The sequence below is a fragment of the Canis lupus genome, chromosome 1, assembly GCF_048164855.1.
Source record: "Canis lupus baileyi chromosome 1, mCanLup2.hap1, whole genome shotgun sequence".
Classification (NCBI taxonomy): domain Eukaryota; kingdom Metazoa; phylum Chordata; class Mammalia; order Carnivora; family Canidae; genus Canis; species Canis lupus.
The window spans coordinates 96,067,882-96,084,334 of NC_132838.1; the positions used below are offsets into that span (position 1 = coordinate 96,067,882).

The 16,453-nt window shown below is 40.5% G+C and overlaps 1 protein-coding gene across 4 annotated transcripts in view; it reads left to right on the top strand.

The window, feature by feature from the left end:
- Positions 1–15,925, top strand: part of SPTLC1 (serine palmitoyltransferase long chain base subunit 1) — a 65,087-nt gene extending 49,162 nt beyond the window's left edge. For 3 of the 4 annotated variants that reach the window (XM_072840968.1, XM_072840985.1, XM_072840989.1), the window contains one exon: positions 604–2,016. In XM_072840968.1, the coding sequence (XP_072697069.1) occupies positions 604–697 (94 nt within the window). In that variant the 3' untranslated portion in view covers positions 698–2,016. Of the gene's footprint in view, positions 1–603; positions 2,017–15,662 lie in introns of those variants that run through there. The other variant, XM_072840978.1, reaches the window with a different exon arrangement.
- The last annotated feature ends 528 nt before the right edge of the window (positions 15,926–16,453 follow it).

Sequence of the window (16,453 nt, forward strand, 5' to 3'; positions counted from 1 at the left end):
CTGTGTTGTGGGAGAACAGGGGCCACACTTGCTTTGTGCCCGCAGGGCTCTGTGTGCCACCTGGCACAGCTCTGTGAACATGTCCAACGGATGCTACCGACTTTTGCAGAGGGGCCTGGGAGAAGAGAGGTAGAACTGCCCTGTCAAGCTGATCGTTTTTGTCTTCAGTTTCCTAAAAACTTAAAAATTTCTGCCTTGCCTCAAAGTAGTACAGAACTTCCACATGACTTACTGAATTGTAAGTATGAGTGTAGGCACACACACACTCCTTGATTTGAGAAATGTTGAACTGCAGCTTAGGGCCTAGTGCTGCCCGAGCAGTAGATGATGTAGAGGGCGGGGGTCCCAGCACCCCTGGGCAGAGCTCCACCCCCAGGTTCCCACCAGTGGGGCTGGGAGCGGCAGACGTCTGTCACTGGCCAGTGTCCAGGCTCTGGGACGGAGGGTCCTGGCCACAACCATCCAACTCTGCTGCGCGGCGAGGAAGTGGCTTTAGACAGTAGGCCCGCTGATGGGTGGGGCCATATTCCAGTAGAACTTGACTTCAGATACAGCTGCCATAGACTCGCCCCTCTGACGGTTTTCTGTGTCCTTATTTCCCAGCATCAGGGTTGTGGTCACAGTGGAACAAACAGATGAAGAACTGGAGAGAGCCGCGCGCACGATCAAGGAGGTGGCCCAGGCTGTGCTGCTTTAGGCTGGGTCTTAGCGCCCGGTGGGCAGCTGCCACAAGGCACACGCACAGGCCTCTGTGTCACTTCCTTGTGACCTAGGAGAGGCCTGCGGGTACCTGGAGGGGTGGCCACCGGGCAGCATGGGTATGGACTTGGTGCCCAACCACGAGGAGGATGCTGGTTACTTTTAAAAAGAAAACAAATCTAAAAGCCCAGGAACTGATTTTTTAAAGAAGAAAACTAATGACAGCATATAACTAGTATTTAAATTGTGAGATTTAGTACTATTTAAATGTTTTATTATACTAGTATTTTATATTCTTTTTTTGTTTAAAAACGGAGCTTCAGTTTATCTTCCTCCCTCTAATAGTAAAGAGTGTGTAAGCACTCCTTAACGTTTCCTAGAATAATGTCTCTGCAGCACTAGAGCTTGGAGGAACACTTCGCCATCTAGGACACAAAACCTGTTTTCGAGGAGTTAATTCAACCGCATCTTTTTCAGCCTTCGTTCCGTGCAACTCAGTGGTGGCTAATATTTAAGGAAACACTTTTTGTGTGATTATGATGAACTTTTCATTATAATATATTTGAATCCTAGAATTTTTATATACACTAAATATTGATGTTACACCATTTCTTAATACGTAATCTTAACAGCCATGACCAGAGAATGGTCATTGTATTTCCTAAGTGAGCAATAATTTAAATCAAATGCTACTTTATTTTAATATAATTGACCTTCACATTTATGTGTTGACTTCTAATCTGTTTTAGGAAGAGGGTTACTGTGATGATCCTAGCTAGAATAGAAATCATGTCCTTGATATTTTAAAATATCTTGAATGTATTCCTTTTGTGGACTGGGTTTGCCTAAGGACATATAACTACAGTCTTTTTCTAAGCTAAGGAAAATAACTTTTTAGCTTATGAATTTCAAATATCTAAAAATGTGAACACACTAAAAATAAAGTTTTTAAGCTGTACTTTAGCTGTTTTTTCTTTAGCAAACCAGGTTAGGTGGTGTAAACGTTTGTGCTCTGTGCCACAAGGTAGTACGTAAATATTACATCATTGTTTCTTCTCTTAGTAAAGGTGAAGGAATAAAACTTCTAAAAAATATGTTTAAGAATGCCATTTTTACAGTCTATGTTCATATTAACAAATGGTCTTCCAACATCTTTTTAAATAACATATTTTTTAACATTTTGTTTCTATTTTGCTTGAGGTATTTCATACATATGTGCCTTGTGATTGCTGCTGCTTTAAAGGGTACAGTACTCTTGGGGGGATGAATCTTTTTGCTTTATTTTTTAATGAAATAAACCCACATTCCTGACAATCAGTCTATTTGCATGTGTAATCTATTCAACAGAATAGTCTCTTGATTTTAACTTATCTGCATACATAGAAGAGTAATCTTGGTGTCTGTGTTTAGGAAATAATTAAATTTCTTAGTACCTTTCTTCAGTGTATAGTATTTGGAATTCCCTGGGTTCCTACTGGCGTGGGCCTCGGCCACTATTACTACACAGATGGTTGAGCCGTTGTTTTCATTATTAGCAGGTGGTGATAGCAACTTTTCAGCTATTTTTATAATATTTTCTGAATCAACATTTCAACATCTAGATATTCACTGCTATGTTTTAAAAATGACAGAAGCTTCTGGAAAAGATGGTGGAAACAACTTGAGCCCGTGGGACACATCAGCATTTTGACCGAAATAAAACTAACGTCTTTCTATTAAAACTACACAGCAACATCCAGTGACATACACCACAAAAACAATATGCTCGGAACAATAAAGGTATATAAAACTGAGGCAGAACACTGAGAGAAAACTCTCAAATCTGAAGCAGGGCACACATTTCTCTGAGAAGCAGTGAGAAGGTTCTATAAGGCTCTGTTCATGACCTGGCTGGGGCAAGCAGCATGGAAACCATTTGGGGACTGGTTTCCCACAGGGGTGGGAAGAACCAAATGACTGCTCCCCTTCTGTCGTCTATAGCTAGCTTCCAACTCAGGAAATGTGGGGCTCTGAACAAGTTGGGATAGGAAAGAGCATTGTTTCAAATCTAGAATTTCACTAATGAGACCGTGTGCATTTGTTTTATGTACTACGGAAATGTAATATGCCAGTTGGAGGATACCTTTCAATATCAGAAATATAAATGTGTGTGGAAAAGGTGCATCTTTAAATCTGTAAAATAAGGGCAGCCCGAGTGGCTCAGCAGTTTAGCGCCACCTTCAGCCCAGGGCCTGATCTTGGAGACCCGGGATCGACTCCCACGTCCGGCTCTCTGCATGGAGCCTGCTTCTCCCTCTGCCTGTGTCTCTGCCTCTCTCTCTCTCTCTCTCTCATGAATAAATAAATAAAAATCTTAAAAAAAAAAATAATAATGGATTTTTAAGACGAAAAAGATTACTACAGACATAGAGATATTTCAAAACAATAAAATTGTCAGTGCATAGGGAAAATGATAATTATAAACATATATGCTCCTAAAAAGAGACTCCTTAAAATACATAAGGCAAAACTGTCATAATTGAAAAAATAGATAATTTAAGAGTAATAGTTGGAACTTTGAAAAAGGCCACTCTAAATAACTGATAGAACAACCAGTAAGAAAATTAGTATATAAAGAAGGCCTAAAGAGCACTGTTAACCAACTTGATCAAACCTGCCTACATTTGTAGAACGTTCTACTCGAAAACTCCAGAACATAGTCTTCTCAACTGCCCATGAAAGTTTTCAGGGTAAACTATATACTGGCTGTAAAACAAGTCACAAATTCTAAAAGATTGAAATAATAAAAAGTATATGTTCTCCACAACACAACTAAGAGAGTCACAAAAGAAAACTGGAAAAACCCTAAATAACTCATGGATCAAAGAAGAATCACAAAGGAGGCTTCTTAAATGCTCTGAACTGGTTAAATAGAGTGACAAAATTATAAGCTAAAGCAGGAGTTAGAAGGAAATGTGTAACTTTAAATGCCATATCAGAAAAAAGGTTTCCAATTGATAACCTAGTCTTCCACTGTCAGAAACTGGAAAAAGGAGAGCAAACTAAGCCTGAAAGAAGGAATAGAGAGGAAATCAATGAAATAGGAAACAAAAATAGAGGAAATTAAACTATTGGCAAAACCTTGCTGAACTGGCCAAGGAAGTAACAGAAAAGACACAAGTTACCAAACCCAGGACATAGTGGGGTAACATTGCTACCATCCCCACAGAAATTAAAAAGATTGTAAGAGAATGTTACAAGTTTGTACCAACAAATTAGACAAATGATGTGAATGAACTCCAAGGAAGACACAGTTAACAAATTACAAAAATCTGAATGGAAGTATAACAAATACATTGATTTAATAATTCCAAATCTTCCCACAAAAATGTCCAGATCCAGATGGCTTTACTAGTAAATTCTGTCAAACATTTAAAAAACAAGTAATACCAATTATTCACAAATTTCTTTCAGAAAAAAATGGAGATGGGAACATCTGTCCATTCTATTTGGTATCTGTGATACCAAAGCCAGACAAATCACAAGAAAAAGCTACATATAATTTCCCTCCTGAACATGGGTTTAGAAAGTCCTAACTCCTAGTCACAATTTTAAGGGAGAAAATTATTGCCTGTGTAATAAGTGTGGGGGAAAGGAATTAGATTGGAAAAAAATGAAATAAATTTATTTGCAGATGACACTATATATAGAAAATCTTGGGCAGCCCCGGTGGCGCAGCGGCTTAGCGCCGCCTGCAGCCCGGGGTGTGATCCTGGAGACCCTGGATCTGGTCCCACGTCAGGCTCTCTGCATGGTGCCTGCTTCTCCCTCTGCCTCTCTCTCTCTCTGCGTCTCTATGAATGAATAAAATGTTTAAAAAAAAAAAAAGAAAAAAAAAATCTTAAGGCATCTCTTAAAGAACTATAGTAAAAATGCATTTAGCACGATCAGAAGGTATCAAATCAATACACAAAAATGAATTGGAGGTGCCTAGGTGACTCAGTGGATTAAGCATCTGCCTTTACCTCAGGGCATGATCCTGGGAGTCCTGAGCTGGAGCCCTGCATCAGGCTCCCTGCTCAGCAAGGAGTCTGCTTCTCCCTCTCCCCGTTTGTGCTCTCTCTCAAATAAAATCTTTTTAAAAAAATGAATTGTATTCTGTTTATTAGCAACAAGTAATCTGAAATGAAATTAAGGAAACAATTCCATGAATGGTAGCATTAAAATAAATAATTGTAACAAAAAGTGTAAGACTTATACACTGAAAAGTATAAAAATTATAAAATACTGTCATAAGAAACAGAGGAAGATTCAAAAGTGGAGAGATATTCCATGTTCATAGATGGGAAGATTTCCCACATTGATTTATAGATTCAATACAGTTCTTAACAAAATTTCCACAGATCTTTATGCAGAAATCAATAAGCTGATCCTAAAATTGATATGAAAACAGAGACCTATAATAGCAAAACAGTTTTTTAAAAGAAGAATCAAGTTGAATGATTTACACTACTTAGTTTCTAAAATTTACCCTAATACTACAGTTAGCAAGACAAGATAGTGCCAATGCAAGGATGTATCAATGGAACAGATTTGACAGTTCGGGAAGAAACCCTTACATTTATGGTCAGTTGATTTTCAACAATGCCAGAGTGCTAATTCAAAGGGAAAAGGATAGTCTTTTCAAAACAAATGTTGCAAAAAAAAAAAAAAATGTTGCTGAGAGAAATTGGGTATCGTATTAGATCAGATAATGGGCCACCCAAAGAATTGAGTTCTGATCCATGGAACTTGTATCATATCACCTTATCTGGAAAAGGGAATCTGTACAGCTGTGATGAAGTTAAGGATTTTAAAATGAGGTTTCCAGGAATTATTTTTTCAAAAGATTTTATTTATTTATTAGAGAGGGAGGCAGAGGCAGAGGGAGAAGCAGGCTCCATGCAGGGAGCCCGACATGGGACTCAATCCCGGGTCTCCAGGATCACGCCCTAGGCCAAAGGCGGCGCCAAACCGCTGAGCCACCGGGGCTGCCCGTGATTGCCAGGAGTTATAATGGGGGGCACTCCCTAAAGGCCATCACACATGTCCTAAGATAGAGGCAAAAGGAGATGACCCTTAGACGCAGAGGAGATCACTCCAGAGAAGAAGGCTGTATGAAGACAGGTGGAGGAAGCCCAGCAACCACCAGAATCTGTTCCAGGAACAGATTCCCCCCAGAGACATGGATGGAGTGTTGCCTTTATGACACCTTTATTTAAAATAAACCCTTACCTCACACGATATATAAAAATCAACTCATAATGGGACAGAAGCCTAAATAACAGGCTACATTATAAAGCTTCTAGGAGAAGGCCTAGGAGAAAATCTTTGTAAATCCTTGGTTAGGCAAAGATACCTTATGTACAACATGAAAAGCATAAGCCAAAGAAAGACATTGATAAGCTTCATTAAAATTTTTCTGAATTTGCAAGGGCCCCTGGGTGGCTCAGTTGGTTAAGCATCCGACTCCTGATTTTAGCTCAGGTGGTGATCTTGGGGATAGGAGATTGAACCTCGTGCTGGGTGTGGAGCCTGCTTAAAATTTTCTCTCTCTCCCTCTCTCTCTCTATACACTCCCTGTGCGTGCTCTCTCTCTCTCTCTCTCAAGAAAATGCTTTAAAATGTTTTAAATTTGCTCTTCAAAGGACAGAATGAAGGAAATGAAGACAAGCCACAGACTGTAAGAAAATATTGCAAATCATATATAATAAAGGATGCGTATCCATGTATATAAAAATAATTTTTAAAAACTAGATTTAAAAAATGGTGAAAAAGATGCCACCAGGAGCCATTTAGTGTCTATAAAAGCTCATGAAAATATATTCAACATCATTAATCATTAGAAAAACACAAATCGAAACTTCCAACATAGCCCCTGACACCCACTAGAATGAGTATAATAAAAAAGGTCATACCAGCCATTGACAAGATAGAGGAAAAAAATGAAAACCTCATACATTTCTGGTGAAAATGTAAAATGGTGCGACTACTTTGGAGAAACTGTGGCAGTTTTCTAAGAAGCGTAACTTTTCTCTATGAAATGAAAACACCTGCTCATGCAAACACTCGTACGTGAATGTTGATAGCAGCATTAGTCATATAGACCCAAACTGGAATCCATCCAAACGACTGCCAACTGATGAACATCGAAAAGATGGTATATCCATACAGCGGAGTACAGGTCAGCAATTAAATAAGCTAACGTGTTACAACATTGATGAATCTCGGGCAGCCCGGGTGGCTCAGTGGTTTAGCACTGCCTTTGGCCCAGGTCATGGTCCTGGGGTCCTGGGATCGAGTCCCATGTCGGGCTCTCCACAGGGAGCCTGCTTCTCCCTCTACCTGTGTCTCTGCCTCTCTCTGTGTGTCTCTCATGAATAGATAAATAAAATCTTAAAAAAATAAAAAACAATATAGATGAATCTCAAAGACAAAAACATTCTGCTAAGTGAAGAAACCGCCAAATCATACAGCTTCTTTTTTTTTATTTTTTTTTATTTTTTATTTTTTAAGTTTTATTTATTTATGATAGTCACAGAGAGAGAGAGAGGCAGAGACACAGGCAGAGGGAGAAGCAGGCTCCATGCACTGGGAGCCTGACGTGGGATTCGATCCCGGGTCTCCAGGATCGCGCCCTGGGGCAAAGGCAGGCGCTAAACCGCTGCGCCACCCAGGGATCCCTCATACAGCTTCTTATGCGAGATCACAGCTTCATTGTGCTACCTCTGTTTCTTGATTATATATAATCCCAAGAATGATAATAGGTTGCCATCATTTGGGGAAGTATATCCTTAAATTTTCATTCTTATGAAACTCTTTTGGCCTAGGTGATTCTTGGGTGAAATACTTAACTTTCTGAAAGATGTGGATAAGGGTATTGGCTGTTAGCTCCTTTTCTCTTAAAATTTAAAAATGTCCGGGGTGCCTGGAGGACCCAGTCGGTTAAGTGTCCAACTATTGATCTCAGCTCAGGTCTTTACGTCAGGGTCATGAGTTAGAGCCCTGCTTTTTGCTCCATGCTGGGTGTGGAGCCTACTTTTAAAAAATTAAATTTAAAAAAATCAGCAAAGCAAAACGTGTATATGGTTAAAAAAATCAAATTGTATAGAAGGATTTCCCACCCCAACAGTTCCCACACTCAGCCACACTCTGAGGAGGCAACCACCGAAAGCATTTCCCCTTTGTTCCTTCTGGAGAATAAAACATCTGTCTAAATATATGTTATGGCCCCATTTCCTCATTTATCACCCTGAGGTCGTCATTAGGATCTCCTATTTTGAAAATGTTTTGTATGTATCCTTTCCCCATTTTTCTATGTGGTTTACACACTCCTTTCTCTGGTTTATTTTTCTAGGAGCTCCTGGTTTGTGTGAGGCACCAACCCCATATAGTTTCACGCAGCTGTGCTGTTAAATATCTACCATTTGTATCTTAGCTCTCTCATTGAACAGAAGCCTGCATTTTTTTTTAAGATTTTATTTATTTATTCATGAGAGAGAGAGAGAGAGGCAGAGACACAGGCAGAGGGAGAAGCAGGCTCCATGCAGGGATCCTGACAAGGGACTCAATCCTGGGTCTCCAGGATCACGCCCTAGGCCAAAGGCGGAGCCAAACCGCTGAGCCACCCGGGCTGCCCTCAGGTGTAGAATTTAGTGACTCAACACTTAACGTACAACACACGGAGCTCATCACAAGGGCCCTCCTTAATAAGAGCATGGAACACTTCACTAGAGTGTCATCCTGCATGGGGCCCAGGCTAATCGCCGTATTTTTCTAATTTTAGCATGTGTGCTGCTGAAGCGAGCACAAGACCATTGAATCCTTTGTAAGTTGGTCTGGAACATTGTGTTCTGACACAGTTGACCTTTAAACAACATGGATTTGAAGTGCGCGGGTCCTCTTCTACGTAGATTTTTTTCCCCAGTAAATACAGCAGAATACTGTAAATGTATTTTTCCTATAATTTTCTTAATAACGTTTTCTTTTCTCTAGCTTACTTTACTGTCAAAATGCAGTCTATCACACACATAATATACAAAATATGTGTTAATCAGCTGTGTTATCGGTAAGGCTTCTGGTCAACAGTAGGCTATCAAGTAGTTAAGTTTGGGGGGGGGTCAGAAGTTACACGGGGATTTTCTGCTGCATGGGTGTCTTTGTCCCTAATCCTCCTATTGTTCAAGGGTCAACGCAGTTTGGTGGTTCTTTTGGTTTTTCTCTGGGTAGATGTTCATCGTACTGCTTACTTCCTTTCCTTCTGTTACAACATGGCCCTGGATCTCCAGAACAAGATTAAATGGTGGCAGTGGCACTGGGCATTCCTATCTTATAATTAATCATAAAGAAAACCCATCTAAAGTGTCTGTGTTACATTTCTCAACTTAAGTTGCTGTGGGATTTTTGGTATTATAGCCCTCAGCGAATGAATGGAGTTTGGATCCTCTGGGAAGCAGACATCAAGACAGAGATAGACGCGCAAGTGATTTGGCCTCTTGGTATGATGGATTGCCCTGGTTGATTTTCAAATGTCGAACTAGCCTTGCATTCTTGGTGGGGATGACGTGGTCATGATGTACAATTGTTTTAATACATCACTGGACTCACTTTGCTAATATTTGTTGAGGATTTATACATCTAAATTCATGAGAGAGGTTGATGTATAGCTTTATTTTTATGCACGCCCTGTTTGTACCGTGGTATCAAGGTAACGATGACCTCATACAATGAATTGGGAGGTGTTCCCTCCCTCTTTTCTTCACTGGCAGACATTTTGTAAAATTGATGTTAATTCTTTAAATGCTGGAGAAATTCTCTATATGAAAACATCTGGAACCTGGAAATATCTTTCTTCGGGAACTTTTAAATTACAGATTCGATTCTTTCGACGTTATAGGATTAGTCATGTATCTGTTTTATCTTGTTGGGTTTTGGTAGTTTGTGGTTTTCAAGGAATTAGTCCATTTCTTCTGAGTTGTCAAATTTCTGACACGTGTGACAAATGTATGATTTATAATGTCTGCAGGATCCTTTGTGGTGCCCTTCCTTCATTTTGACACTGGTGATTTGTCTCTACTCTCTTTTTATCCTTGTCAGTTGAGCTTAGGGTTTGTCAATTTTATTGACTTTTTTGACAAATATGTTTGTTGTTTTCACTAATTCTCTCATTTTCATGCTTTTATTTTCATTAATTTCTGCCCTTTAAAAAAAAATTCATTCTTTCTGCTTGCTTTTAGTTGCTGTACTTTTCCTTTCTCTTCTTTTTCCAGCCTCTTGAGCTGGGGATTTAGATTACTGATTGATATATTTTCTCTTTTCTAATGTAACGTAAACATTTATTTTCTAATGTAAACACCATATTGGCTGAACCCCACAAGCTTTGATGTTGTATTTTCAATTTCATTTCAATGTTCATTCACCTTCATTCATTTATTTTTCAGTTTCCTTTGAGACTTCTGTTTTGCCCCACAAATTATTTAGAAGTGTTACTGAATTTCCAAGAATTTGGAGATGGTTCTGTCGTCTTTCACTTACTGTTTTCTAATTTGATTCTGTTCTGGTTAGAAAACACACTCTGTACAATTTAAATTCTTTCAGATTGGCTAAGGTTTGTTGTATGACCAAGGAAATGGCCTTTCTTCACAGTGAGTGTTCCCTGAGACTTGCCTACGGTATGTATCCTCCTGTTACCGGGTGGAGTATTCCGTAATGTCAGGCAAACCCAGTGGGCTGTGGCGTTGTTTGTTGCAGCCTTGCTGGTTTTATCTCTAATAGTTCTAGCAAACACTGCAGGCTGGGTTTTGAAATCCCCAGCTACAACCGTGAGTGTGTCTGTTTCTTTCTTCACCAGTTTTTGCTCCGTGGAAAAACTTGAAACTTTGCTGTGTGCTATACCTAAACTTAGGATTGCTGGATCTTAGTGGGTTGACTGAGCCTTTATCATTCTGTGATGCCCTCTTTTGTTCCTAAATAACTTTTTTTTTTTGCTCTGAAGCTTACTTTCTTTGGTGTTATTATAGTCGCTCTTGCTTCTTTTCTAATTCACATTTGCATGATACAGCTTTGCCATCCTTTTCTTTCCTACGTATCTATGGTGTTATTGTGAAGTCATGTTTCTCATAGACTGCAAGTGATTGAGTCATGTGTGTTACTCACGCTATCTCAACCTTTCTGCATTCTTAATTTTTTCCAGCTTTACTGAAGAACAACTGGTCTCTGTCTTTTAACTGGTATATTTATCCTACTACTATTTAAAATAGTCATTTATATTAGAGCTTAAGTCTGCCATTTTAGTGTTTTGTTTTCTATTTGTCCTCTTTTTTTCATTCCTCTGCGGGGTTTTTTGTCTTTGTTTTTGTTTTGCTTGCCTTCTTGTGAGTTACTTGACCATTATTCAGCATTAGATTCTTCTTTATTTATAACTTTTTTTTATATATCGCTTTGTGTAACTTTACTGCCAGTTGCCCTGTGACCCGATACCGCTGTGATACCCCACCACCTGTGCTCTATCAGTGTTTTACCCTGAGTGTAGAAGCCTTACCTCCATTTAGATCTTTGACTCACCCCACTTCTTAAATATAATTGTCTTAAGTGTTTTCCCCTGCATGCACTGAGCACCACATCAAATGGTGTTATAATTTTGGCTTCAAATATAAAGTATACTTAAACTCAAGAGGGGAAGAACAGTCTGTTAGGTTTGCCTGCCTCTGTCTTCTCATTCCACTGTCCTTGTCTTCTCCTCTGTAGGTCCTACCATCTGTCTGTTGTCATTCTCTGCTTTACTCTGCTCAGGCTGCTATTAGACATCCTACGGCCTGGGGGCTTAAGGAGCAGAAGTGCATCCCTCACAGTTCTGGAGGCTGCAAGTCCAAGGTGAGAGATATTGGGAGGCGTTGTTTCTCCTGAGGCCTCTCTCCTTGGTTCATAGGCTACCCCCCCCCCCCCCGCCCATGTCCTCAAATGGCTTCTATGTGCACATGCCCTGGGTCTCTTCCTCTTCTTGTTAAGACCACTGGTCCTATCAGAGGAGGACCCCATCCTTAGAGCCTTGCTTATTAACTTAGGTACCTCCTTAAAGTTCTTATCTCCAAAAACCATCTCATTGGAGGTTGGGCTTCAACATAGGAATGAGTGGGCACAATTCAATCGGTAACTTTCTTTTTTTCTTTTTTAGTGTTTGGGGGTTTTCCTTTACCAACCTTTAAATGTAGGTATGCTAGCACCAAATTCTTTAAATTTCCTTCATCTGAGAAGTCTATTTCCCCCTAATTTTTTAAGGATAGTTTTGCCAGGATACATGGTTGACAGATCTTTTCTTTTATGTCTAGAAAAATGTACCACTGACTTCTGGCCTTGATGGTTTCAGGAAAGAAATCTGGTGTTATTAATTCAGTGTCCCAGTACAAGTAATGCATCACTTCTCCCTGGTTTTTAAGATTTTTTTTTTGTCTTTAGTTTTTTAAAAATTTAATAATGATGACATGTCTTTGTTTGGATTTCTTTGAGTTTATCCAATTTGGATTTCCCCCAGATTCTTAAATCTGTAGTATTATGTCTTTTGCCAAATTTGGGAAGTTGTCAGCTAGCCACACCTTCTTTCTCTTTTTTCTGGAACTCAGATGATAAATGTTGGATATTTTGGATACTTAGTTAGACATCTGTTTCACAGATCCCTGAGACTCCATTCATTTTTTTTAAGGTTATTTTCTGTGTTTTACTCAGAATAAACTCCATTGATCTGTCTTCAAGTTCATGGATTCTATCCAAAGTCCTCTCCATTCTACTATTGAATTCATTCAATGAGTTTTTATAACTTCTATTTCTTTGCAGAGATTTTTTATTTTTCCATTTTTCTCAAGAGAATTTGTCATTATTTATTGAAACATTCTTAATTACACTGTTTTAAAATCCTTGGCAAATAATTTCAACATCCTTTCACTTCAATATTGGTATCCAGTGATTTTTCTTTCTCACAGGGTAGTTTTCCTGATTGTTGGTATGATGAATGAATTTTTATTGTATCCCAGACATTTTGGTTATTGTGTTAGGGGACTCAATGCTACTTAAATCTTGTATTTTAGCAGTGAAAGTGTCCCCTTTACATTTACTGTCTAGGTTCTGACCCACTTCTGTAGGCTGTGGTTCAGTGACAGGTTAGTATTAGAGCTTTACAGTGCTGCTGGCCAGCCTCATTCTTCTGGCACTTCTGGGGTTCTCACTCCACCCCCGCTGTTGCTGTCTGAAAGGTTGGACCATCTATGTTACTAGACCGCCTTCTGCCATGGAAGGGCTTAAGCCTCTGGGCCTGGGTCTTCTCCTGCCACAGGTGCTGAGCACAGAGTTGCTGGGCTGTGCTGATGCTGCTCCCTGGAGGGTCAGCAGCATTCCCGAGCAGTTCCTGAGTGCAGAGTCAGGGTTGTGTCAGCCCAGTGGGGCTTTGAAGGCAAATTGGGCTCCCTGCTGTGTCCCCGAAGTTGGTTAGTAGCCTCCATCTGGGCTCTGTTGGGCTCCTCCTTGCCCAGTTCTTCCACCAGGCCTTTCTTATTTACTTGTCTCTGCCATTGGCAGTTCCAGGTTTCAGGCCTCTTTGGCACCCATGTGGGGCATATAGGAGCTCAAAGCCCTCAGCACATGACCACACCTGAAGACCTGAGGTCTCCAACCAGTCCCCCTCTTCTTTTCCACTTTCAGAGTCCTTTTGCCATTCTCTGTCTGATTATTTCCAGGCTATTTAGTTGTATTTGGGAGAGAGGAGGTGGATAAGTGAATTTATGCATTCTTGTTCTTTTCTTTTCCTTTTTTTTTTTAAAAGATTTAATTTATTTATTCGTGAGAGACACAGAGAGAGAGAGGCAGGCAGAGACATAGGCAGAAGGAGAAGCAGGCTCCATGCAGGGAGCCTGATGTGGGACTCAATCCTCGGACCGTGGGATCACGCTCTGAGCCAAAGGCAGATGCTCAACCTCTGAGCCACCCAGACGTCCCTATGAGTTCTTGTTCTGAAGCTAGAAGTACCATTTAAGGTTTTGCAAAATGGAAACTGGAATGAACCACTTGAAATCCATAGCCACAAGAGCCACTGCCCTCGCACAGAGCAGCCATTCGAGTGATTACTGGTTGAATGAACGAGTGAGTGGAGTTTTCATAATCTAACTTCAGGATCCTGGGCAGCCCGGGAGGCTCAGCGGTTTGGTGCCTCCTTCAGTCCAGGGCATGATCCTGGAGACCCGGTATCGAGTTCCACGTCAGGCTCCCTGCATGGAGCCTGCTTCTCCCTCTGCCTGTGTCTCTGCCTCTCTGTGTGTCTCTCATGAGTAAATAAATAAAATCTTAAAAAAAGTACTATGCTTTAGAATTATCTCTATTAAAAAATAATAATAATAACTTCAGGATTCTGAAGCCATTTTGAGACAGAGCCCCATTCTCTGGAGTACTTGGACAAGAGTACTCAAGAATGCTTCCTGGAGTTTGTAGGCTGCACCTTTCTGAGCAGAAACCCATTCATTGAACACTAATCTGAAGGTAGGAGAGTGTTATTCTCCAAAAGCTGATACTACCTGCTTATATCTCTGTTCATCTACCCTTCAGTCCATCCATCTCTCTGTCTGTATATAGGTATTTATCTAACCTTGAGGATCATACGCCTTTTTGCTTTTCAAAAAAGCAAAAAGCTTGCTTTATTCAGGATCCAGACATACTTAGTATAAGGACTCAAAAGACAACTCTTAGCCAGAGTCTTTCTTCAGGAAAGGAGACCAACATTTAACATAGAAAAATGAGAAGATTTTTAAAATTTTACTCTCAACAGCACTGGATTAACATGATAGAATGTCAGCATTTTTTAAAACCTCTAAAATATTGAGATTTCAACGAGCTCCCTTCAGCGCATGCTCCCTCTTCTCCATCAACATTATGATGCCTCTCAGATGTGGCTTTTTAAACGAAAACATGTTAATGAGGCAGTAAATAATTCCATAGCGAGATATTCACTGCACAGGGTGTGTTTCACAAAGCATAACACCCGTAGGTTTTGTTTTTGTAAATCTTTGACTCCCCAGCGGATACCCCACTTTCTGTATTCAAGAGATGAATACATAAGGAATTCATTAAGAAATCAGGCTTTGAAAAAAAAAAAGAAATCAGGCTTTGGTGGGACAGCTTTGATTTGACACTTTTGAAATATGATCTAGGTCATGGTGGTGAATGGTGCAAACCTCTTTTTTGGCACCAGCATCTGGACTTGATTATTTTAAATTAGGTTGTGGGGTGCTGGCATCCCCCCCTCGATGGAGCTGCTACTGCAGCCAGACCTGGCATCCCAAGATGATGCGGGAAATTAGCATGCGCTCCAAATACCTGGCAGCGAACGTGTACGGTAATTCTTGGCTTTGTTGTTTCAGCGCTGCCTTGATCAGCTTATAGAATGCCACCCTTTATGCTTCATCAGCGATGATGGCTTTCATGCCAAAGGTAAATCAACCCTGGAGCACTTTATTTGTATCAAATGTCTTCCTCAGAAGCGTAAATGACACTAAGTAGGCTCTTCGGTGCATATTTATTAAATGGATTTTAAAAAAAGAACCATCCAAAATAACCTACCACTAATAATGTGGCTAGTGTGCTCTGGGATGCCTGTGGGCAGCTGTGTAGCTCCCTACCCGCTTTGTCTCATGGGCTTTGCTGCCTTTGCGGCCCCTGTGGCCAGGAGTTCAAAACCAGGCGGTCTCCCGTCCTCCACTGCATCTGTATTCAAACAAGAGTGGGTAAGATTGGGCTTTAACCGACTTTTCAGCAGCTATTATATCCAGTTTTCCTATTTCCGGAATGTTTATATCTGAAAGTTTATTTTTCAGGATCAGAATCTGGTGCAAAGAGAAAGAAAACAATCCATTTCACATCTGAAGAGCTTACTGACCATCTGTATTCCCTCTTCTATGTTGTTTCAGAAACAGTCACACAGCCACTCCTTGGGTAGCTTCATCGAAACAAACTCCATGGACACTCATGCCGCAAAGATGAACAGCTTGTTTTGATGTTTGGAAAGAGCTTTACAACAACTGTTTGGGGAAGAGATTCTGCACCAGGAAGATCCAAATGCAGAGCTTCATTCCCACACACACACACAGCAGGATGACCCCGATGGGTCCACTTCTTTCTCTCCGCATGTCTTAGCTTAACGTCACCCAGGAGTAAAGAATCTTAGCATCTGCGGTGTTGTGTTTCAAAGATGCACCTCCCAGGAACCCCCACAAAATGTCCTTACAGAGGAGAAAACATACAGACCCTCAGAGCCGGGGTGTCACCCAGACCCACTTGTGATGCCAGGGCCCTATGCACGCTCTATCCTCCAGTCTATCACGCAGCCACTCCAGCACGAACCAAAAATTGCCCTGAAAGATAGAATCTTGGGAAACCAATAATTTCCCAAAGGACCCTTGAATCTCCCGTGCCTTCTAACCCCCACTCTGCAACATGCTTTGTGTCCTGTGCTCACAAATTCTCCTCCTAAATTTGGGATTGTTTTCCCGTTCAAGCGATGACATTTGTTTTTTCCCTTCCGTGCATCAATAATGCTTTCTCTAAACCACAAAGGGAGGGAAACTAATTTATTTGTTATCGAATAGGTGTTTATAGTGTTGGGAACATTACTGAGATTCCTGGGGCCTGGTTTCTGAATGACTTTTCATTTGGTTCCTGTGCGGAGCAAACACTCCCACATTGAGGACACAGGACTTGA